Source organism: Callorhinus ursinus, unplaced genomic scaffold, assembly GCF_003265705.2.
Source record: "Callorhinus ursinus isolate GAN/ISIS: 27379988/994484 unplaced genomic scaffold, GSC_fseal_2.0 scaffold1, whole genome shotgun sequence".
In the NCBI taxonomy this organism is placed as follows: domain Eukaryota; kingdom Metazoa; phylum Chordata; class Mammalia; order Carnivora; family Otariidae; genus Callorhinus; species Callorhinus ursinus.
The window spans coordinates 99353107-99378716 of record NW_027397063.1 but is presented as its reverse complement, the minus strand read 5'-3'; the positions used below and the strand labels follow the sequence as shown (position 1 = coordinate 99378716).

Sequence of the window (25610 nt, the reverse complement as noted above, 5' to 3'; positions counted from 1 at the left end):
CAGTTTTTCCATCTGTAACTTTGGATAATATCTACCAGAGAGATTTTGTGAATACTAAATGAGCAATTATATGTAAAGTGCTTACAACAGTGTGTGGTACATAGAAAGTGCTCAGTAAATATTAGTTATCATAATATTATCATCATCAAAATATTAAACTACCTGCTTTACAAAGTAGTGAGAGCCAATATCTTCTTTAATGAGAAAGCATCAGAAACATTTCACTAAGATCAAGAATAAAGCAAGGATGCCCTGTCTCTTCCACTATTCAAAATTGTTCTAGAGGTATAAGCCAATGCAACCAGACAAGAGAAATTAAAAACAGGTATAACAATTGATAAAAAAGTAAAACTATCGCTATTTGGTGATGATATGATAGTATACCTAGAAAACCCTAGATAATCAATGATTTTATTTAAACAATAAAATAATTTGATAATGTAGCAGAATAATATTAACAAGCAGAAATCAGTATCCTTAAAATACACAAACAAGAACCAGTTAGAGAACATAATGGTAAAAGAATCTCATTTACAATGAAAACAAAGAAGTTTGAGTATTTTGGAATAAACGTAATGAAAAGGTATAAAACTTGTAGGAAGACAGCTTTAAAATCTTTCAGGAGAAATAACAAGAGTAGACTAGAAGAAATGGAAAGACAGGGAGGGCGGAGCAAGATGGCGGAGGAGTAGAAGACCTGGATTTCGTCTGGTCTCAGGAATTCAGCTGAATAGGGATCAAACCATTCTGAACACCTACGAACTCAACAGGAGACTGAAGAAGAGAGTAGCAACAACTCTCTGAACAGAGAAGCGACCACTTACTGGAAGGTAGGATGTGCGGAGAAGTGAATCCGAGGCAATATTCGAGAGGATAGACGGCGGGGGAGGGGGCCTCCGTCGGCCACTTCTGGCAAGTGATAGAGCCACGGAGCACAAAATCGGAACTTTTAGAAGCCGGCTCCGCTGAGGGACGTCGCTCCAGTGGCTAAGCGGGGGGTGGAACCCTCACGGGACAGTGTGGTCTCAGGACCCTCGGGGTCACAGAAAAACCGGGGGTGCCTGAGTGCAGCAGAGCTGCCGTGTATTGGAGCGGGGAAGCTGGCTGCAGAGACGGAGCCGAGGCATGGGCTCTCAGCTCGGGGTTGCCATAAACTGTGATCGGTGACAGTCGGGCCACTTCTCCTCCAGCAGGGACCCAACAAGTGGCAGATCCGGGGAGACTCCCCTTCCTCCCCCAGGAGGAGTGGCGCGGGAGCGCACTGCAGGGATCTGCTGGGTTTGGAGACTCCACACGGGGTCGGGTGCCAGAGATAGAAACGCTCGGTCACAGGCCGGGTGAGCACGCAGTGCGGCTGGAAACCAGGGAGACGGGAGTGACTGCTTTTCTCTGGGGGCGCACTGAGGAGCGGGGCCCCGAGTTCTCAGCTCCTCTGAGTGGAGATTGGGAGGCCACCATTTTCACCCTGGTCCTCCAAAGCTGTACCAGAGCTCGCAGGGAACAAAAGCTCCTGAGAGCAAACCCGAACAGCTTGCTTAGCCGGGACCGCCAAGGGTGGGGCAATTCCGCCTCCGGCAAAGACATTTGGGAACCACGGCAACAGGCCCCTCCCCCAGAAGATCAGCACAAACAGCCAGCAAGCCAAGACCAAGTTTGCCAATCAAGGAGAACGGAAGAACTCCAGCGCTAGGGGAATATTGCACATAGAATTCATGGCTTTTTTTTTTAACCATGATTCATTAGTTTTTCAAAGTTAATTTTTTTAACTTTTTTTTAATTTTTCTTTTTCCCTTTTTCAACCAACATCTTATCAATCCCTTTTTTTAAAAAAATTTTTTATTTTTCATTTTTAGAGTCATATTTTATCTCTTCATAGTAGTTACCCTTATTTTTGGCATATATATATATAAGTTGTTCTCTCTTTAAAATTTTGAGATACAGTTTCTTCTAACAGATCAAAATATACCCTAAATCACTAGTGTATGGCTTTGTTCTAGTCTCCTGCCTGATCACATTCTCTCCCTTTTTTTTTTTAATCTTCTTCTTTCTTTTTTCAAACAACTTCTTATCTTATCAATTCCTTTTATAAAATCTTTTATAATTTTCATCTTTACAGTCATCTTCCATCCCTTCATTTTGTACATATATAAGTCTTTCTTCCTTTAAAATTTTAGGAGGCACTTTTTTCTAACAGACCAAAATATGCCCAAAATCTAGTGTGTGGCACCGATCTATGCACTAGCTTGATCATATTTGATCATATTCGGGTTTTTTTGTATTGTCTGTTTTTGTTTTTATCTTTTTCTTTTTGTTTTTTTTCTTTCTTTCTTTCTTTTCTCTTTCTTTCCCTTTCTTTTCCCCTGGTTTCAGGTCTTTTCTGATTTGTATAGAGTATATTTGCTGGGGACGTTGTTAACCTCTTAGCATTTTGTTCTCTCATTCATCTATTCTCCTCTGGACAAAATGACAAGATGAAAAAAATCACCTCAGCAAAAAGAACAAGAGATAGTACCGTCAGCCAGGGACCTACTCAATACGGACATTAGTATGATGTCGGACCTAGAGTTCAGAATCATGACTTTAAAGATACTAGCTGGGCTTGAAAAAAGCATGGAAGTTATTAGAGAAACCCTTTCTGGAGAAATAAAAGAACTAAAATCTAACCAAGTCAAAATCAAAAAGGCTATTAATGAGGTGCAATCAAAAATGGGGGCACTAACTGCTAGGTTAAATGAGGCAGAAGAGAGAGTCAGCGATATAGAAGACCAAATGATGGAAAATAAAGAGGCTGAGAAAAAACTACAGGATCACGAGGGCAGAATTCGAGAGATAAGCGATACGATAAGACGAAACAACATTAGAATAATTGGGATCCCAGAAGAAGAAGAAAGAGAGAGAGGGGCAGAAGGTATATTGGAGCAAATAATAGCAGAGAACTTCCCTAATGTGAGGAAGGAAACAGGCATCAAAATCCAGGAGGCACAGAGAACCCCTCTCAAAATCAATAAAAATAGGTCAACACCCCGACATCTAATAGTAAAACTTACGAGTCTCAGAGACAAAGAGAAAATCCTGAAAGCAGCTCGGGAGAAGAGATATGTAACCTACAATGGTAGAAACATCAGATTGGCAACAGACCTATCCACAGAGACCTGGCAGGCCAGAAAGGACTGGCATGATATCTTCAGAGCACTAAATGAGAAAAATATGCAGCCAAGAATAATATATCCAGCTAGGCTCTCATTGAAAATTGAAGGAGAGATAAAAAGCTTCCAGGACAAACAAAAACTAAAGGAATTTGCAAACACGAAACCAGCCCTCCAGGAAATATTGAAAGGGGTCCTCTAAGCAAAGAGAGAGCCTAAAAGCAGCATAGATCAGAAAGGAACATAGACAATATACAGTAACAGTCACCTTACAGGCAATACAATGGCACTAATTTCATAGCTTTCAATAGTCACCCTGAATGTAAATGGGCTCAATGCCCCAATCAAAAGACACAGGCTATCAGATTGGATTAAAAAACAAGACCCATCAATATGCTGTCTGCAAGAGACTCATTTTAGACCCAAAGACACCCCCAGATTGAAAGTGACGGGGTGGAAAACCATTTACCATGCTAATGGACACCAAAAGAAAGCTGGGGTGGCAATCCTTATATCAGACAAATTAGATTTTAAACCAAAGACTGTAATAAGAGATGAGGAAGGACACTATATCCTACTTAAAGGGTCTATCCAACAAGAAGATCTAACAATTGTAAATATCTATGCCCCTAACATGGGAGCAGCCAATTATATAAGGCAATTAATAACAAAAGCAAAGAAACACATTGACAACAAAACAATAATAGTGGGGGACTTTAACACCCCCCTGACTGAAATGGACAGATCATCTAAGCAAAAGATCAACAAGGTAATAAAGACTTTAAATGACACACTGGACCAAATGGACTTCACAGACATATTCAGAACATTCCATCCCAAAGCAACGGAATACACATTCTTCTCTAGTGCCCATGGAACATTCTCCAGAATAGATCACATCTTAGGTCACAAATCAGGTCTCAACTGCTACCAAAAGATTCGGATCATTCCCTGCATATTTTCAGACCACAATGCTTTGAAACTAGAACTCAATCACAAGAGGAAAGTCGGAAAGAACTCAAATACATGGAGGCTAAAGAGCATCCTACTAAAGAATGAATGGGTCAACCAGGAAATTAAAGAAGAATTTAAAAAATTCATGGAAACCAATGAAAATGAAAACACAACTGTTCAAAATCTTTGGGATACAGCAAAGGCAGTCCTGAGAGGAAAGTATATAGCAATACAAGCCTTTCTCAAGAAACAAGAAAGGTCTCAAATACACAACCTAACCCTACACCTAAAGGAGCTGGAGAAAGAACAGCAAATAAAGCCTAAACCCAGCAGGAGAAGAGAAATAATAAAGATCAGGGCAGAAATCAATGAACTAGAAACCAAAAGAACCGTAGAACAGATCAACGAGACTAGGAGCTGGTTCTTTGAAAGAATTAACAAGATTGAAAAACCCCTGGCCAGACTTATCAAAAAGAAAAGAGAAATGACCCAAATCAACAAAATCATGATTAAAAGAGGAGAGATCACAACCATCACCAAAGAAATATAAATAATTATAAGAACATATTATGAGCAACTCTATGCCAGTAAATTAGAGAACCTGGAAGAAATGGGTGCATTCCTAGAGATGTATCAACTACCAAAATTGAACCAGGAAGAAATAGAAAACCTGAACAGACCTATAACCACTAAGGAAATTGAAGCAGTCATCAAAAATCTCCCAAGAAACAAAAGCCCAGGGCCAGATGGCTTCCCAGGGGAATTCTATCAGACATTTCAAGAATTAATACCTATTCTCCTGAAACTGTTCCAAAAAATAAAAATGGAAGGAAAACTTCCAAACTCATTTTATGAGGCCACCATTACCTTGATCCCAAAACCAGACAAAGACCTCATCAAAAAGAGAATTACAGACCAATATCCTTGATGAACATGGATGCAAAAATTCTCACCAAAATACTAGCCAATAAGATCCAACAGTACATTAAAAGGATTATTCACCATGACCAAGTGGGATTTATCCCTGGGCTGCAAGGCTGGTTCAACATCTGCAAATCAATCAATGTGATACAATACATTAACAAAAGAAAGAACAAGAATCATATGATCCTCTCAATAGATGCAGAGAAAGCATTTGACAAAGTACAGCATCCTTTCTTGATCAAAACTCTTCAGAGTATAGGGATAGAGGGTACATACCTCAATACCATAAAAGCCATCTATGAAAAACCTACAGCGAATATCATTCTCAGTGGGGAAAAGCTGAGAGCTTTTCCCCTAAGGTCAGGAACGCGGCAGGGATGTCCACTCTCACCACTGCTATTCCACATAGTATTAGAAGTCCTAGCCACAGCAATCAGACAACAAAAAGAAATCAAAGGCATCCAAATCGGCAAAGAGGAAGTCAAACTCTCACTCTTTGCAGATGATATGATACTTTATGTGGAAAACCCAAAAGACTCCACCCCAAAACTGCTAGAACTCATACAGGAATTCAGTAAAGTAGCAGGATATAAAGTCAATGCACAGAAATCAGTGGCATTCCTATACACCACCAACAAGACAGAAGAGAGACAAATCAAGGAGTCGATCCCATTTACAATTGCACCCAAAACCATAAGATACCTAGGAATAAATTTAACCAAAGAGGCAAAGGATCTGTACTCAGAAAACTATAAAATACTCATGAAAGAAAGAAGAAGACACAAAGAAATGGAAAAACGTTCCATGCTCATGGGTTGGAAGAACAAACATTGTGAAGATGTCAGTGCTACCTAGAGCAATCTACACATTCAGTGCGAGCCCCATCAAAATACCATCCACTTTTTTCAAAGAAATGGAACAAATAATTCTAAAATTTGTATGGAACCAGAAGAGACCCCGAGTAGCCAGAGGAATATTGAAAAAGAAAAACAAAGCTGGTGGCATCACAATTCCGGACTTCCAGCTCTATTACAAAGCTGTCATCATCAAGACAGTATGGTACTGGCACAAAAACAGACACATAGATCAATGGAATAGAATTGAGAGCCCAGAAATGGACCCTCAACTCTATGGTCAACTCATCTTTGACAAAGCAGGAAAGAATGTCCAATGGAAAAAAGACAGTCTCTTCAACAAATGGTGTTGGGAAAATTGGACAGCCGCATGCAGAAGAATGAAACTGGACCATTTCCTTACACCACACACAAAAAGAGACTCCAAATGGTTGAAAGACCTAAACGTGAGAAAGGAGTCCATCAAAATCCTAAAGGAGAACACAGGTAACAACCTCTTCGACCTCAGCCGCAGCAACTTCTTCCTAGAAACATCGCCAAAGGCAAGGGAAGCAAGGGCAAAAATGAACTATTGGGATTTCATCAAGATAAAAAGCTTTTGCACAGCAAAAGAAATAGTCCACAAAACCAAGACAACCGACAGAATGGGAGGAGATATTCGCAAATGACATATCAGATAAAGGGCTAGTATCCAAAATCTATAAAGAACTTATCAAACTCAACACCCAAAGAACAAATAATCCAATCAAGAAATGGGCAGAAGACATGAACAGACATTTTTCCAAAGAAGACATCCAAATGGCCAACAGACATATGAAAAAGTGTTCAGCATCACTCAGCATCAGGGAAATCCAAATCAAAACCTCAATGGGATACCACCTCACACCAGTCAGAATGGCTAGAATTAACAAGTCAGGAAACGACAGATGTTGGTGGGATGTGTAGAAAGGGGAACCCTCCTACACTGTTGGTGGGAATGCAAGCTGGTGCAGCCACTCTGGAAAACAGTATGGAGGTTCCTCAAACAATTGAAAATAGAGCTACCATATGATCCAGCAATTGCACTACTGGGTATTTACCACAAAGATACAAATGTAGGGATCCGAAGGGGTACGTGTACCCCAATGTTTATAGCAGCAATGTCCACAATAGCCAAACTGTGGAAAGAGCCAAGATGTCCATCGACAGATGAATGGATAAAGAAGATGTGGTATATATACACAATGGAATATTATGCAGCCATCAAAAGAAATGAGATCTTGCCATTTGCAACGACGTGAATAGAACTGGAGGGTGTGATGCTGAGTGAAATAAGTCAATCAGAGAAAGACATGTATCATATGACCTCACTGATATGAGGAATTCTTAATCTCAGGAAACAAACTGAGTGTTGCTGGAGTGGTGGGGGGTGGGAGGGATGGGGTGGCTGGGTGATAGGCATTGGGTAGGGTATGTGCTATGGTGAGCGCTGTGAATTGTGCAAGACTGTTGAATCACAGATCTGTACTTCTGAAACAGTGCAACATATGTTAAGAAAAAAAGAAAAAGAAGATAGCAGGAGGGGAAGAATGAAGGGAATTAAGTCGGATGGGGAGACGAACCATGAGAAACGATGGACTCTGAAAAACAAACTGGGGGTTCTAGAGGAGAGGAGGGTGGAGGGATGGGTTAGCCTGGTGATGGGTATTAAAGAGGGCACATTCTGCGTGGAGCACTGGGTGTTATGCACAAACAATGAATCATGGAACACTACATCAAAAACTAATGATGTATTGTGATTAACGTAACAATAAAAAATATTAAAAAAAGAAATGGAAAGACATCTCCTGTTCTTGGATAGGACAACAAAACATTATAAAGATGTCAGTTCTCTCTGAACTAATTTATAAATTTAACACACCTTGATAAAGCTTTTTTATGGAGTTGAAAGTGAATTAGTTATGAAGCAGAAGTTCAAGAATAGTATGGAAAATACTGAAAAAGAAAAAAATAGTGGGGGTGGGGGAGAGGAACCAGCCCTACCAGACATTAAAACTCACTATAATAGCCTTCCAATTTAAACAGTGAGATACTAGTGCATGAATAGATAGTGGAATAGAATAGAAGACCCAGAAATAGACCCGAGTATGTATGGAAATGTAGCATAAGATAAAAATGATATCTCAAAACACTGTGAGTAATGGTGGACTTTTAAATAAATTATACTTTTTGTTAAATGATAGGTAACCATTTAAAAAAAGACAATTATATTCATACCTTACACCAAATACAAAAATAAATTCCAAATGGATCTGGGATCCAAATGTAAAAATTGAAATCATACAAGTACTAGAAGAAAACATGGGTGAATTCCATTTTGAACTGGTTTTCTAACGATGACTCAAAATCCAGAGCCAATTAAATAAAAGACTGACAATTTTTACTTTAAACAAATTTAAAAGTATGCATTCTTAAAAAAAAGAACCATAAACATAAGATAACTGACAGACTGGGAAAATATCTTTGTAATATACATTGCAGACAAAGGACTAATATACCTAATATATAAAGAACTCTTAAAAATCAAAGGATAAAGGGACAAAAACCTGATAGAAATATAAGGAAAAGATAAGAACAGACAATTCACAAAAAGTAAAAAGACAAAAAGGGCTCTTAAACATATGAAACTATTAGAAACTCATTTATAATTACATAAATATAATTTAAAACAATTCTGAGATTGTGTCCTCTCAGGCTGACAAAAATTTTAAAAACACCATAATATACTGTTACTGAGGTTGTGAGGAAAAGAGTCCTCTGTTACATATTGCTAATGGGAGTGCAAATTGGTATGACTCTTCTGGGAGAGAATTTGACAATTCCTAACAAAACTACACTTATTTTTGACACAAAAATCCTAATTCTAGGAATATATTCTGAAGATACACCTCCAGCAATATGAAAATACATATGCGTAACATTTACTGCAATGTTTTTTAATTGTAAAATACTAGAAACATCATAAGGCCCATATAAGAGAGTGATTGAATTAACTATGGTGTATCCACACTATGTATAACTATGCAGCTATAAAAAATGAAATATCTCTATGAACTGATAGGGAGTGACTTCTATGATATACTGTTTAGTGGAAAAAGTAAAGGCAAAAGAGTATATGTAAGGAAGAAGGAAATATAAGAAGGTATGCATGTATCTGCTCATTTTGCAAAAAGAAATACAAGGTCGTTAAACCAGAAACTATGAGACTGATTACACACAAGGGATAGGTAGGTAGAGGGTGGAAAGAATGGGAAAATGGGAACAAGGAAGAAGGAATGAAGGAGGAAAGCATATATTTTATGTATTTCTGACTCATAATCATGGCAGTGTTTAACATACCCAAACATAAATAACCAAAATCAAAAAGAAAGTGGGAGGAACTCAAAATGTAATATAAAATGAAGGGAATGAAAATGAAATAACCTAAGTAAATGGGGAAGATCGTATTTTAACTATAAACCAAAAGGTTAAAGATGAAAAGAACTATACCCAAGTATTATACTCTAGTCAATACTTTTTTTTCCCCACAAGAGTGTAGGTTCACAATTCTAAAACTACTTTATATGTATACCAGGATTGAGCAAATAAGTAAATACATTTGTGGAGAGTGAGAGCCAATTGTCTCACTGCCAGAAAAATAAGTAACAAATAAGAAAAGGGAAAGGCATGAATGAATCCAATGGTATTTGATTGGACTTGGAGGTATTAGTGCAAACTCATGGTATTAAATTATTGAAACAGAGAAACTGTTACAGAAATATAGATGTGTACATGAGTATACATATATCCATTTCCTAGATCTGTCTAATGATAAGGTCTAAAAGCAAGACACCCCAGTAGCAATGAGCATACCTAGCACCCGATATTGGTTTCTAAATACCATTTTCCAAAAAAAGGAACCAGAACTTGGGAAAATGGTTGAGTCTAAGGATGGGTCAGGAATAATACAAGATGAGGCTAGAATATCTTGTGCTGCTAGAAAATAAGGAAGTGCTAAAAAAGATGAGGATAGCCACTGGATGGATATAGGCATCACCCTGAAAGAGCTTCCAATGGCCAAATCTACAGCAACTGGAGTAACAAAATAAAGAATGATAGTATGGTTTATAACTTATAGATTAAAACAAAATCTTTGAGCCCATACTGATATAAATAAATAAGCAAGTGAAGGAAAAGAAATAGCTTTTTCTTACAGGAGAATTCCAATAATAAATATAGAAGAAATGATAGAACTAGAAAATTACCTTCATATAATCATTGCAAGCAAGATTCATCAATTAAAGCTGAAATTAGTGGGCAAAAGTATGACATGAAACAGAATATTTGCATAGTTTCATAATGTCTCTCCATAAGATACTTACAAATTACAAAGGAAAAAAATAGTAACTTTACATGGAGAAATCTGGAACACATCAACTTTACAAAATCACCATCATAAGACATATCAACATCATGTACCTCTTGATCTGATGAGCTGGGAAGGGCAAGCATCACTTCTGTGATATTTTTGCCAAAAATGCATAACTTCAATTGAATCAATAGAAAACATAACACAATTGAAGGATATTCCAGAAACAAAACAAACTAGCCAGTTCAAAAGTGCCAAAGTCATAGAAGAAAAGACTGAAGAACTGCTATAGATTGGAAGAGACTGAGGAGTAATAGCAAAAGATGCAATATGGCATCTGGGATTAGATTCTGGATCAAAAAGTGAACATAAGCAGGACAACTGGCAAAATTGAAATAACGCCTATAAATCAATTATTAATTTCCTGATAATTACATTATTGTCATATAACATGTTAACATTAGTGGAAGCTGAATGAAGGATACATTAAAACTCTCTGTACCATTTTTGAAACTGTTTTGTAAGTCTAAAATTAGTTCACAATAAAAAGTTTGAAAAGTGTAGTGAATTTCCAGGCATTTGAGTTCAAGTAAGGGATAACCACTCAACCACTACGACCACAAGGAGGTCGTAGAAGAGATTCAAGCCATAAATGGGAAGTTCCAGTATATAACCTTTTAAGGTCTCCTTAAACCACGAGGTGTTTTTGAGAATGTTAACAAAATTCTTAGCTTAAAATGTGAATTATAAAATTCCACACAAGCTTTGATCCAATGGCAATCCCCTTGAATTTGTAGAAAGTCAACAATTAAACAGCTCAGTTTTACTTCATTTAAGCAAGTGATACATGCTGTGAGGATTACACATTTGTTATGAAATATTTGAAGTAGTTTACAAGGAAACCCCCTTAGCTTCAACTATCAAGACTTGAAGTACTTGAGAACAAATTTACATTTATGGATGAGTTTTCAGCTGAACTCCAAACAGCCATTCTAAACTGTACCAGATAATCTCAAAAAGTGCTTGAACAATTTAAAGCAGGTGGAAATTATACTCTTATACAAAGAAAAGCGGATTCCAAAAGAGTATATGCAATGTGATCCTGTTTTTGTCAAAAATAAGAATATATGCATGAGGGGGCGCCTGGGTGGCTCAGTTGGTTAAGCAACTGCCTTCGGCTTAGGTCATGATCCTGGAGTCCCAGGATCGAGTCCCGCATTGGGCTCCCTGCTCAGCAGGGAGTCTGCTTCTCCCTCTGACCCTCTTCCCTCTCGTGCTCTCTATCTCTCATTCTCTCTCTCTCAAATAAATAAATAAAATCTTTAAAAAAAAAAGAATATATGCATGAGAAAGAAACAAGTTTTATATGATAAAATGTAAATAGTGGTTAACTTTGGGTAGTTGGAATTGGGTGTTTTTTCTTTGCTTATCAGCAATTTCTAAATTTTCTACAATAATTATATTACTTTATAATCACAAAACAATAGAAGTTATAAATGTTTATAAAAAAAAGAAAGTGTAACAGTGAGTAATGAACTAACCACTCTAACAAATAGATATAGCTAAATATAAAATATGTATACTCCAGACAGTCATTTGTGTTAGAATGACTGCCTTCAGGCTACAAATAGAAGGTGATAAGTGAATTTTTCTCCTACGGTCACTTCAGTAAAATGTCAAAAATTACTCAGAGAATAGGTTTAAGCATTTACAGTTATTAAGTTGACAATGTCACAGGAAACACTAATATTTTATGCCTGATTTAATTTTTAATAGTCTATTTTTTTAAAAAATGAAGAGAAGATGCACTGTTTTTAGGAGAGGTAAGAGATAATATGTACAGGTAGCTCCCTCACTTATCCAGGTATCACTTTTCTGTGGTTTCAGTTACCCACAGTCAACCACGGTCTAGAAGCAGATAATCCTCCTGAGATAGCATCAGAAGGTTAGTGGTAGCCTAATGCTGCATCACACTGCCTATGTCACTCACCTCATTTCATCTCATCATATAACATTTTATCATCTCACATTGTCACAATAAGGGGGAGTATAGTACAATAAGATATTTTGAAATTGAGAGAGTGACCACACTCACATAACTTTTATTACAGTATATTACTGTCATTGTAGTTATTATTATTAATCTTTTACTGTGCCTCATTTATAAATTAGACTGTATCTAGGTATGTTTGTATGGGGAAAAAAACATAGTATATGTAGGGTCTGTGCTATCTGCAGTTTCAGGCTTCCACTGGGGGTCTTGGAACATATCCCCCACAGATAAGGGGAGACTATTGTATTGGAGTATTTTCTTCTAGTCTTATTTTACTTTATGAGGCATATATTAAATGGAAGGAATTAATTTGCCCTGCCCTTTAAACTAGTATTTATCTCCCAGGGATTAGATACTAATGCAGTACTTCTTAAATTTTAATGTGCTTTTGAACCAACTGGGGATTTTTACTCTATAGATCTGGGATGGGACTTTTTATTTTTATCAGAGTTAGCTAGGAGTTTGTCAGAAATGCAGAATCTTGGAGCCCACCTTAGATTTACTCAGTCACAATCTACCTTTTAACAAGATCTCCATTTGACTTATTTGTACGGTAAAATTTGAGAAGCTCTAATGTAAAGAACCCAAAATAATCTAGTTTGACTTGGTTTCCACAGTTTTTAATGAAAATTATTTAAAGAAATAATAATACTTAAAAGTTATAGAAACCAATGTTGCTGCTTCACTCTGTTAGCAAACACAACTTTGCTTTGTAAAACTATTTTTAGATAGTTAAAACATTTTTCTTAAAATGAGAATAAAATTTCTTTGATGCTCAGGTGACTTTAAAGTTAGTTCTTGTTTATTTATTCATCCTTATGCTAAGTGGTTTGTGTAGCTAATTCAAATGTAATCACTTTCCCCTGCTTGGTCTCTCATTTGAGAAGGATTGTTTCAGACTCTGTTTTTCTGTATTCTACTGGCATAGTGGAGGACCTTTCACCTTTCAGATGCTTTGATGATAGGATTATAAAAGGGATTAAGGGGCATAGTTACAGCATATCTTTGTTTCTGATTTATTATATCAAATGAGTTTCTAGAGCTTTAAGATAACACATTAAAAGAAAAGAAAATGGAATTCATTGATGGGCTTTATATTAGAAGAGAAAATTAGAGTGATCACCCACAAGCCGCCAAATTATTTTATAAGTCCAATTTTCTTTATTCATAGATGACAAAACTTTTAGGTTCTGGAAAATCGTTATTTCATTTGAGGGACAGTCACACTTACGGCTACCATATTAAAACTTTGTAACTGAAGAGCTCTAACATTTCTATTTTTTATGAATATTTTAAAAGTGAACTTCTTAGGATTCTACCTACTAGGGATCCAAAATGAAGTAATTGTGTGGTTAAGTTTAACGCTAAATTTCAGTCTTACAACCACTTGCAATTGATAAATTTTATTGGATCCCACATTTAAACCTACTGAAACCATTCTATGACCAGCTTTTTTACACCTTAACCTTGATCTGATGCTTTCACTTCTTTCAGGATTTCCAACAAAATACACTGAGAATTTGTTTACTAACATAAACTCTAATAAAAAATTAAGCAACGTATATTGTCAAAATAAGCCTCACTATATTTATTTTAAATCAAACCTGCTTTTTTTTAACCCGAAGAACAAAGAATACACACTATAAATTGTAGAGCAATTAATATGAACTGATAGATAGAGCCTAAATATTTGACATAGAAAATCAGAAGAGATAGTATTTTTATAAACTTACTGTAGTGTCCACTGAAGTTTAGCGTATCATTTTAAGATACATAAGTTAACATTGCTTTCAGAGCAAAAAAGGTACCTGGGAGAAAAGGATGAAATGAAAGTGCTTTCTAAGTCACCATCTACTCCCATGAAATATCTGCTGGTGAAGAATAGGTTACAGAGGAAAACCTGTCTTTGGCCATGGAAGAGTTTTCATAAGCTTTTCAACCCTAAATGTATTTGGGTTACATGTTAACCTTCAAGTTTGGAGGCAATTTTGTTAAAGGCAAGTCATATCAATAACATCAGCCTATAATTTAAGGATTTCTTACTGCTATTTGAACATTTATAATAGTATTTCATTTAATTTCAGTTAGTCTCTGAAAATAGAAATTTTATCTTTCCTGAATGTTCTCTATTTTTTCACTAATCATTTTTTCACAAGCACCATTTTAGATCAATTTCCCGAACTACTTGTTCTTCACAGATATTAAAATATTAATACTTAAGCAAATCCTTGTAGTTGAAAGGTATAGATTGGTATTTGATTTAGATTGATCAAAATTTTGTGCCTTCTATATATCATTTTCTTTTTTGATTTATAAGATCTACATATAGATTATGCTCATAATACAGTATAAAGTGTCTGATCCTTTCATAAGTTTCTAGGGTAGTTAATTGATTATACTCTCCAAACTATAATCAAACTTTTAAATGAGGGCTATAAGTTGTGATATTTTAGATGATAATTTCCAATATTTTGACAAAATACATTAAAAAAATGTCGAGTGGGGAAAAAGGCAAGTCCCAGAAGATTAGGTACAGTATGACACCATCTTTAGAAAGTTCAAAATAAGCAAAGCTAAATAATATATTGTGTTAGAAATGCACTCACTTGTGATAAAGCAATTAAACAAAAAGCATGAGCAATATTCAGGATAGCTGTAATTCCTAAGGGGTAAGCATGGGGATGGGACAGAGAAATAGCACACCAAGGTATTTGCAGGTTATCGGGATGCATACATACATAGACACACACACACACACACACACACACACACACACACACACACACACACACCATTTTGTCATGAATATTACCTAACAATTTTTAAGTGCAAGAAAACCAGGAGGTTTAGATTATTCAGGAATAAATTGATGATGGAACTGTAGGGATTTTCCTCTTAGCTGGGATACCATTATGGCTGAGGCTCAATCCCAGGACCCTCAGATCATGACCTGAGCCAAAGGCAGACACTTAACCAACTGAGCCACCCAGGTGCCCCTATCCAACTTACTTTTTAAATGGTGATATTAGACTAAGACTAGTAGCTTTAATTATCACTGAGAATAAAAGAAGTCACAAAGTATTCTGCCCATATTCATATTTGGTGATATGTGGTCATGTTTTGATCAATGAATGTATTATTCCTTGCACATATTTCTGGAATTATGTTTTTGTATTGACAAGTGGACTTTGATTTCCATTGAATCTTGCAGAAAAAGGCTCCTCTCCCTAGTACTCAGTAGTGTGGGAAGCAAGGGCAATTTTAATTGCCAGATATGAGAGTTTGGAGTAAAGAACAATCTCACATCAATATTACACTACAGTTTCAACAAAATAAGAAGTATTCCTCATCATTCTAGGCAGGCTGGAACCTAGGAGAAAATGGGACAAAATTAAGGTGCAAATTCTTTCAGTTTTATAAAACATAAAGCCATTCTTCTATCCTTAAAAGGATAGGACATTTAGCAGAGCTTACAAAGGCTCACTTGGGTATATTCTGGAATAGCTCTTTTTTTTCCCTGCTAAGTACTGGAGGGACTAGTTCTAGCAAGACTAATAGGCAAGCTGTCTAGTATAGTTGCAGCAGGACTACCCTCCCCACCACTAGCTGTATAAATATTTGCCTTTATAAAGAAAACTTCCCTTGGGCACGTGTGGAATAATACTTTTTGGGTGGGAGAGGGAAAAATAAGACTTACAGGTTAACTAATTTGAAACAATTTCTGAGAGTCTAGTCTGAATTTAGACAGATTACTTGACATTAAATTAGAAAGCTACAGCCTTTTCAAAGAACCTGTTTAACTCTGCCAATCCCAAAACATACAGATTTTGAATGAAAATGTGTAATTTAAAAAATTTTAAAGTCCCTCAAAGAACACCTTGAAATAAAATTTAATATTATGGAAATAAATCAAAGCAATGAAATTAACCTTGGATTTGATTGAATGAAATAAACAGCTGATCATTTTTTTCATGGCTATCATATTTGGTCTCACTTTTAATTTCACAGAAAGAACAACCTTTACTGTACCTGACGAGGGGTTCTTTCAGATTTACTTCTACACCATTCCCAGTCTGAAAGGTCTGGTTTCTGACTCTCCTCATGAGAAAGTCTTCTTTCTGGCCCTTCCAAAAAGGCGGTTTCTTCATAGTTAATAACATCTCCTGTTTTTTCAGAAAGCAGTGGATCAACGCACTTTTCACTGTGGCACTCCTGCTTAGTCTCTGTAATATCAGTATTTGTGTATTTGTTGATCCCTTTTAGTATGGAACTGTCCCGAGAGGATGCGGTGCTGATTTCCACTTTTATGGCATTGAAGATATTACAAGTGTCTCTCTGAGAGTCCTTTGTAGTTTTGCATTCAGAATTCATGAGATTGTGATAGGATGTAGAATTTTCATCATCATCATAGTAATCTTCACGTGCTATTTTATAAATCCCATAACTCCGTTGGAACGATAGACTGAATTCAAAGCCTCTCCTCTTGGCTAAGTAAAAACAAAGTTCCATGGTTAGGAAGGTAGATATAAACAACAATTAGATATATATGGTGAATAAAAATAGGAAAGTGTAGTCAAACTGATTACTAAGAATTTAAAAACTATCTTCATTTCCTGTCAATTATGCAAAGCAATTATACCTTATCAATTCAAGGTGTTTTATCACTCTGGGCCTAACTTTTCTCACTTGTACAATGAGGGGCTTAAAATACATACAATTCCAAGAACTCTGCAGTCTTTTAAGCAGTTTAATGAACAAAAATTTAACCATAAATTCAAAAATTCTCACATATATTCATTTTAGTTTTAGCTTTTTCAGTCTACAAGTTATCTGTACATTTCTTTATTTGGGGATAAAAGATATTGTTTATAAATTTTATTTTGCTAGAAGTTATTAAGACGGTCTTAATATTATATAAGTTATTCAGCTGACAGCTGACAATATCACCAACAGTTATGACTGTGTTAAATATTTGAAGTATGCCACTCCTGACATTTATGTTTATAAATGCATACATTAAAAATTAGGAAATGTTGCAATAGTTTTTAAACTTCTTAAAATAACATTTTCATTTCTGATACAAATAAATTTGGAATTAATTGTAAAAAATAGTGAATAGATTTATATTTCTCTGATCTAAAGCACTTTACAGCATGTCTCTAAATCTGATTAATTACAAGATGAAAATAGCAGGAATGCATAAAACTTTATGGTTTAAGCCAAGCAAACTGTAATGCTACTGTAATGCTAATATAGTACTACTAGTTGGTAGATATGGTACAAAGTCTTAGAAGAATAACAAGTGAGAATGTGAAACAAAATGATATAATTTTTATGTGTGAATATCATTAAATACTAGATTATTTTATATATTAAGAATGAAGTTACATCAAGGTGATAGACAAAATGCAATTTAATGTTTTGGTTTTCATCTTTCAAAACACGGCTCATTTCAACGTATTTTTCTTCTTGGATAGCTCTATGTATTATACCAGACATTTAGCTATCCTTGGTGGAAAAATCTATGAAAAGTTATAAAATTTCTATGGGAATAACAGATAAAATTTGATTCATTTTACAATATATCCTAGTGCCATTCACATGCTGATTCTATTACTGAAATTTTCCCAGAACTGAAGATTTACAAAGCAATTCTGCTGACTGAAAATAGAACTTATAGGTATCATTAATTATTTGAGCCAAAATAGTCATTGTTCCAACCAGAACACAAACAAGAATTTCTGTCCAAAGAAATTGGAAAAGTAGAAACATGTTAATATTCTGTACACTTTTATGTATAGTTCTATTTACTTTTTCTAGTAATATAGTCCAGTAAAATTAAGTTGGGATTTTTAACTTCCTTCAGTGGTGTGGAAGCTGAAGGAACTAAAAAAATGGCAAATTGTCAATTCAAGGACAGTAAGCAAACAAAAACTCATCCCAATTTTATCATATAACACAATAAAATTGATGTCTGTGACAATGTATTTTATTAGCTGTGTATTATGATTATGAAATATGTAAAGCAAAAGTGAGTAATGTTTTCGAAGGAGTGTGTAGACTATCAATGGAGAATCTGCTTCCATGTCATGAAGTGCAAGAGGTAGTCTGAGGTAGGCTCTGAGAAGGAAGTGCAATTGTGTTGGACACCATGGAGAAGCAGAGAACTCCAGGGCTAAGTTATACACATAGGTCATGTCATTTAACATAGCAACAACCCTACATAATAAAAGTTGTATTGATTCTATTTTACAGTTGAGAAAACAGACTGGTAGAGGAAACCTACTTAAGATTACTTAACTGGTAAAGAGATTTGAACTTAAAAGCCAACTGATTCCAGAATTCGAGTTGCTAACCTGTATGTGAAATTGGTTTACTGATAATTAGACCCATGAGAGAACTAAAAGTACATTCTGACTGAGGGAACTAAGGGAGATAATAGGTTATAACAATATAACAATTGACAATGTTTGACTAATAACTTACCAGAAACTTAAAGACTGTCAGAATACAGTCAGGATCTTTTGAAGTCTACACTATACTTGCAAAAAATAAATAAATAAATGTAATGTATTTGTTCTGAAAAGCTAAACCCTGGATGAAACATGAATTAGCTTTAGTCTTTTGCTTTTAACCATATCTCACTAATTGCAATTTTAAACATAAGTAATTATATCAGCTTATAAAAATAAATAATTCTTCAGAGTAATACGTCACTTAGCAGATACTTTGATTTTATTTAAAATAAAAACAGTATCTGATTTTATTGAAAATATTTTAACTGTTTATTTAATTAAAAAAGAAAACATCATCTCATGCAAACAAAATGAGTGTGAAAACCATATCCTTCCCATATGTCTTCCACCTGAGACCTCTGTGTTAAAATCATTTATTTTAAATACTTTTGTTTTGAGACACTAGTAATACAGGTTAATGTTGGAAACAGGAGAGAATTATTAATCTGCAATTTATTGCCCATTACTGACATGCATTTTTTGATTGCATGTCTCTTCATTTCCATTCACTAAGGCTGAGATGTAGAATTATATTTACATCTGCAAAATGAACCTATGGCAGATATGAGTTAGGAAGCTTCCTTGTTTCTGGAGTTCCCTTGTAAAGAATGTAAAAGGGGGAATCTTAGTTTGTTAAAGAGAAAAAGCCTAAATGTAAAACTGAAGCCATATTCCCAAAGAATCAAGGCACTTGATCAGGCACTTGCCTACCTGAGGATGAACATTTTTGGGATTTTGAAATTCTGTTCTGGTGTCATCCTAGCAATAGGAAAATATAGGATGTGTTCTCTCTCAGACAGTGAAAATACATCATTCTTGTTCTCAGAATTTCCCTATGGCAGAACCTGGGATCATAAAAGAGAATGGAGCCATTTGGACTACAAGCATTTTAAACTAATGTGCTCACAATGTTTGATTTTTGAAGCCATGCCTCTTTTTATAAACCTATGTTTTTCAGGGAATTTCTTCCCTGAAATTTTAAATACAAATAAGAGCGATGGTAATTTTAGAGGAAAAATATTATTTTGAACTTGAAAGGCATGATTTTAACTTCAAACGTGAGATATTAATGTAATTATTGATTCTGTCAGCCTGCCATAGGCTCTTCCATCTTGTGCAGTACAAGATAGAATACTTCCTAGACCATTTGCAGTGATAGGTCTGTTGCATTGCTTTGTTTTCAGCTCTAATAATAGGTATCCTTTACCTCTTAAAAATGACTGCCCTATGTCACTTCACTGAAACTTTTCATTTTCTCTGACATTGGACTTTCATTGTCTCTCTCACAATCTTAAATACTATAAGACAATTCTGGCTTACTAATTCAGTGGCAAAATGTTAACATTTGATAGAATGTTAGAACTTCCAGGCTTGTAAATGATTTTTATATATGTTCTATGTGGCCCGAAGGATTTATTATTAATTTTCTGTGTCACTTGTTGTTCTAGATATTAAATCTCCAGAAGCACATAATTGTTATATAAGTTCCATGGTTATTTTATTTTAAAGAAATAGATGAATTTTAACAATAAAACTTTATGGCATCCTTAAAACTAAAGAAATCTCCTGGTCATTTGAAAAATACCTAGACATATTAAATTTTAAATGTCATCAATACATGGAAAATGACCAGTTCATGATTAATTGATGTTTATAAAATAACCCTGTTGTAGAATTGATTGCAGAATATACTTTCATATTCTCCAGTTTCTATACTTTTGAAATAGTCTGAGATGAACTATTTTGTTTACCTTTTTTTCTCTATTAAAGAGTAATATACTTGCTTATTCTGAGCAAAGAACAATTAATGAAACAGTTAATTCAGCATACACTAATACATTTTTTAGACATTAAATGGTAGAACATCCTATCTTTTGTCTGGAATGACAAACTAATATCCTTTTTCTTCCTGGCAGAGTCAAAATACAAAGGTCAATATACAAAATACAAAGGTCCTCAACTTTTCCTGTCTCAGTATGGGAACAATCACATTCTAGAGAGTTTTATAACTGACCCCACTCCCATTCTAGGTATACTCTTTAGAATATAGTTTTTTGTTGTTATTGTTGTCTGTTTAATATAACTAGGATGGCTATATTCATACATGAACATAGATGGACAAATACTCCACCTTTTCCCTTCTGAAACTGAGAGTTTTTTGTGTTTTCTGAAAGTACAGGCATGCACTTAAAACTTGTTTTCCTCTTGTCCTTTTTTTTAAGATTTTATTTTTAAGTAATCTCTACACCCCATGTGGAGCTGAAATTCAAGACCCTGAGATCAAGAGTCACATGCTCTACCAACTGAGCCAGCCAGGCCCCCCTTAAAATTTGCTTTTGAACTATTTTCAGGCACTCTACTTTGAAAACTTTCCAAAACCCTGGAAGTATACAAGAAGGAAAATAATAAAAATTCTGTTCCATTAAGTTATAATGGGCTTGCAAACAATGAATCATGGAACACTACATCAACAATGAATGATGTAATGTATGGTGATTAACATAACATAATAAAAAAAATAATGGGCTATTATATAATGTGTTTTAACTTTTCAAAGAGTTAATCTCTCTTCAGATGTAGGCTTCTTATATAGACTTGGCAAGGGAATTGATGTTCTACTCTGGGCTAAGAACTAAGGTGGATATCTAAGCATCTAAGGGCCTTTTTGACTTCACGCTGTGTTGGATAAATTCTGTCTATCCCTTTCTTCCCTAAAATAATTATTCAGTGTGCAAGCACTTCACAGAGTTGTTTTAAACCTGTCTCCTTTAAAACTTACCCCAACACCGTGCTAAGAATTGTTTCACATTATAATTTTTTCCCTTTATTTACCATTTATATTTGTCCTTGGATTCGTCATTCCCTACTCAGACGACTTCGCAACAGACCACTTTTCTGTGTTTGACTGTATGCTTATTGCTCCCAATCTCCACACTGTCAAGGACTTACGTTTTTCCCCATCAGATGCCACTGTATATGCGTTCTGCTTACAGTTGATGATGCAGCCACAGGGCAAGTGGGTCCAGCGTTTGGACAAGACAAACACTGGGGTTACAGTGGTGGCCAGCAGGGTTAGTAGAAAGCTGAGTGTCTCGAAGGGAGGGCTCTGAAACCCCACCACGTACTGAACCATCATGTGGATCTGCAAAGGCAAAGAGCTTCAGACCTATCCCAGGATAAAATTGTCCACTTTGCGAAGGCTTTCCCCCAAGCATGCTGCCCCACCCCACTTTCTCCAGGCTCCCTTCATGCCTGAGAGCCAGAAGCCCTGTTTTGGTGGTGCACCACTGAGATCCCTTGGGATGAGCCCTGATGATTTAGACCACAGGGTGGTTTCCACTTCTGGGTGCCTGGTCTGTGCCCCCTGCCACTTCAGGTCTCTTTTGGAAGCACAATTTACAATGCTGGGGATGCTACCAGGAAAACAGGCAGGCAAACTGGAAACCTGCACCTGGTACTCCAGATGGCCTTTGTCACATCCCTGGACCCCCCCCCCCCCGCCCCCAGCCTGCTTGTCACAGCAGGGCGCCACCTTCCCAAGTCAAAACTGGCCTCCCTCTTGAAGGCTTGAACAAAAAGCCTATTTGGCCCCCTATCTTCTCTTTCGACTTCTGATCGTGCCTCTCCAATCTCTCTCCCTGCTGAGGATAGGCGGAGACCTTACTCGGCAGAAATGGAGTGGAGAGAAAGGGATGACAGAGGATTGAGGGGTGGGGGTGGTTAGGAAACCCTTTTACTACCTCCCTTCTTTTCTGAATATTCCCAGATATTGCTACAAGAGACGAGAACACCCTTGGCCGCCATAGATCTAGGAAAACCGTCTTCCGCGCCCCAAAGCGCTCCCTGCCCCCCTCCCCAATTTTGAAACGAGAAGCACTTAGTAGCAAAGGCTTCGCAGCCAGCCAGCTCTACCCGTGAGCTGCCTTCCTCCCAAGTGCGTCTCTAAAACCGAGCGAGCCACAGTTGGAAACGGACTTAACTGCGCGTCTCTTGGGGACTCTCCCAACCAAGGACGCTAGTCCCAACACGCATTCACACTGTCTGGTACACACACCCGCGCGCTTGAGCAACTGCACTTTTACCATCATGGGCAGCCAAAGGATGACTTTTGTCAGCGCTAGGATCAAAGAGAAGCGCTTCTGCGCTACGCTCACGGTGAAGCTCCTGGTGCCATAGAGAGTCCCCCGGTTCTCCCGCCTCCAGGCTCCAACCACAGCGGCAGCCTGGTGTTCCGGCCTCTGCTCGGGCCGTGCCCTCACTGGTGGACCCGGTCCAAATACAGTGTCGGAGCTCAGAGAGCATCCCCCAGAACACGGAAGCGCAGGGCCGGGAGCATCATCTGGGGACAAGGAAAGCACTCTCCCGCTGCTTGGAGGGGTCCCAGGAGTGGAAGCTCCGCGGGAAATTTCCTGGTAGTTGGCGTGGAGTCTCGGCGGCTCCACCGAACACAATAACTGATGAGTGAGAGGAACCGAGAGGCCAGCGAGGAGTCCGAAAGCCGAAGTGTACACAACGAAGAGGAGCAGCACGTAGGAGCTGGAGCAGTCTGCCAGGCAACCCCAAGGCGTGCGCACGAAGGTGCCCCAGCCGCACAGCGGGAGCGCGGAGAGCAGCAGACTGACTGCCCACACGGTCAGCACCACGCCGAGCACCTGGCCGGATCTTCTGGAGGCTGCCTGGCTCCCCACAGCCCTGTGCATCGAGTAAAAGTTGTAGGAGACTAGGAGAGTCGCCTTCAAGTTGCTTGAGAGGCCCTGGCATAAATACAGTAAGGCAGAGGTGGTACACAGAGACTGGAAGTAATCAGGGTCCTCGTTTGGCCACTGCAAAAACATGAAGATGGTCACCGACAGGACACTCATGAGATCATCCCCAGACCAGGAAGCCACAAGCATGGACACAATGGTTCTGTTCTGCATTTTCAGCAGGGAGACTAGTGAATAAATGCTGCCCACCAGGGCTGTAAGAGTCATTAAACATGTCAGGCAAAAAAGATAGATATTTGAAGTTCTTGGCGGATTTAAAAGGTTCGTCGAATTATTTTCTTTCCACACGCTAGAGTCATTTGTTGATAAGTTACTGGAAAATCCAGGCATTGTCTTTGGTTAATATTTAATTTCCCTTTCAGTGAGTTTGTAAATATTCTCAAAATAAAGCATGATTGTTAGTTGCAAATCAGATTTCATTCTCTCCCACCAAGTTTCCCTCTAGATGTTCCCCCGTCAGTCCAGCAGAAAATGATCAAGCATGTCTCCTTTAGATCTGACTCAACCCATATTTAAAAATTGGGTTCCATTTAAAGCATCAATAAGAAACTTTTCAACATTCCAGTTAAAAACGAACCAAAAACTTCCTCCTGAAACCATTAAGTTTCTGGCGTAAAAGAAAAAAGCTCCTCAGGTAGATTGAAAAACAATGATGTCTGGCTCCTTTTATGTCCTTCTTGTAGCTTGAGATAATCAAACTCTATTCACTTTTTAAGAGCAGTAAAGCGATGCATTTGGTTCCAGAGCTGGATTCAAAGGCAGAAAGATTATCAGGTAGGTTTCAGCTTTGCGGGTTCAGAGAGAGACACACACAAGCCAAAAGGAGAGAGAGACAGAGAGAGAGAGAGAGAGAGAGAGAGAGAGACTGAGCACAGCTCCCCGTCGAACCGCTGTATTCTTCAATCAGCCTGTGATCCTCAGAGCTGCAGGAAGGAGGAGTCAACTCCAAGCAGGAGAGAAGCAGGAACAAAAAGGGAGGGGAGTTCAGTGTATGAGCAAAATGATGTACATCTTCTCAGCCTGCCTCATGCAAAGCAAGAAACAATGTCCTTGCTAAGCCTTCCTTTGTGGCTTTAACATATAAACTAGCCCAGATACTTGCTCAGACTTGATGTGAATGACAATACCATTTTTGAGAGGTCTAAGCTATTCCATTAAGAGATTGCTTTTATTCTTATCTAGACCTCTCTGATTCACAATGCTTTAGAGGAAGAGTAGTCTCAGTGCCAGTTTTAAAAGAATAGGATGTACCAGGTTTATTTTTTAAATATATAGTGTACTTAATAAGAATGTCATAATGGTCTTCATTACACTAAACAAAATTTTGCAGAATCTTTTAGTAGAGCCATACTAGCTTTAGGCATGTAACTATTTCCTATCAATGTCGTCCAGTAAGCAAGCTGCCACTTGAATAAATAATGTTTCCTAGTTGTTAAAGTCAGATGACATTATGTAGGGTCTATAGGGAGCTTACCCCACAAAAACATTTTTAACCAGAGTATTTGGGGTGTTGCATACAATAACTGAATCTCTGAACTCATTAAAAAAATGTCAGTTTTGCAAGATGAGATACTTAGCAAAGAAGTAACAGACAACAGTTGTTCTGTTACCAGAGTCAGATACTTGAGCCGGACAACAGAAGCAAGGCCAGACCCCAAAATCAAAGGCACAGGCAAGGCATTATTGGGGCCTTGAGCAGAGGGGTGACACACCCGCAACAGAGAATAGTTAACTCTAGCCTCCCCAACGTAGGAGAGGCCCAGCTTAGAGAAAGGTACCTCTCAAGTTCCCACCCAGAACCAATATACTAATGAGGGAAAGGAAAAAATAAAAAATAAAAATAAGGGCCTCTTCCCTGATTGGTTGGAGGAGACTCATCCTGATTGGTTATATTGGCAGGCTACTCAAACAGCCCTTCCGTGTTTTTAGGAGCCTGGGTCCTCTGTTTCAAATCCAGCTTGTATATGGAGCGCATCCCAGTTTTGCTCTGTAAAAGAAACAGTGTAACAAT

The 25610-nt window shown here is 37.2% G+C and overlaps 1 protein-coding gene across 1 annotated transcript in view; it reads right to left on the bottom strand.

Moving 5' to 3' along the window:
• Nucleotides 1-24033, bottom strand: part of GPR149 (G protein-coupled receptor 149) — a 71049-nt gene extending 47016 nt beyond the window's left edge. The window contains exons 1-3 of the mRNA XM_073879969.1: nt 22916-24033; nt 21783-21975; nt 16348-16805 (exon numbers count right to left, since the gene is read on the bottom strand). Of these exons, the coding sequence (XP_073736070.1) occupies nt 16348-16805; nt 21783-21975; nt 22916-23929 (1665 nt within the window). The 5' untranslated portion in view covers nt 23930-24033. The remainder of the gene's footprint in view (nt 1-16347; nt 16806-21782; nt 21976-22915) is intronic.
• Nucleotides 24034-25610: the final 1577 nt, after the last annotated feature.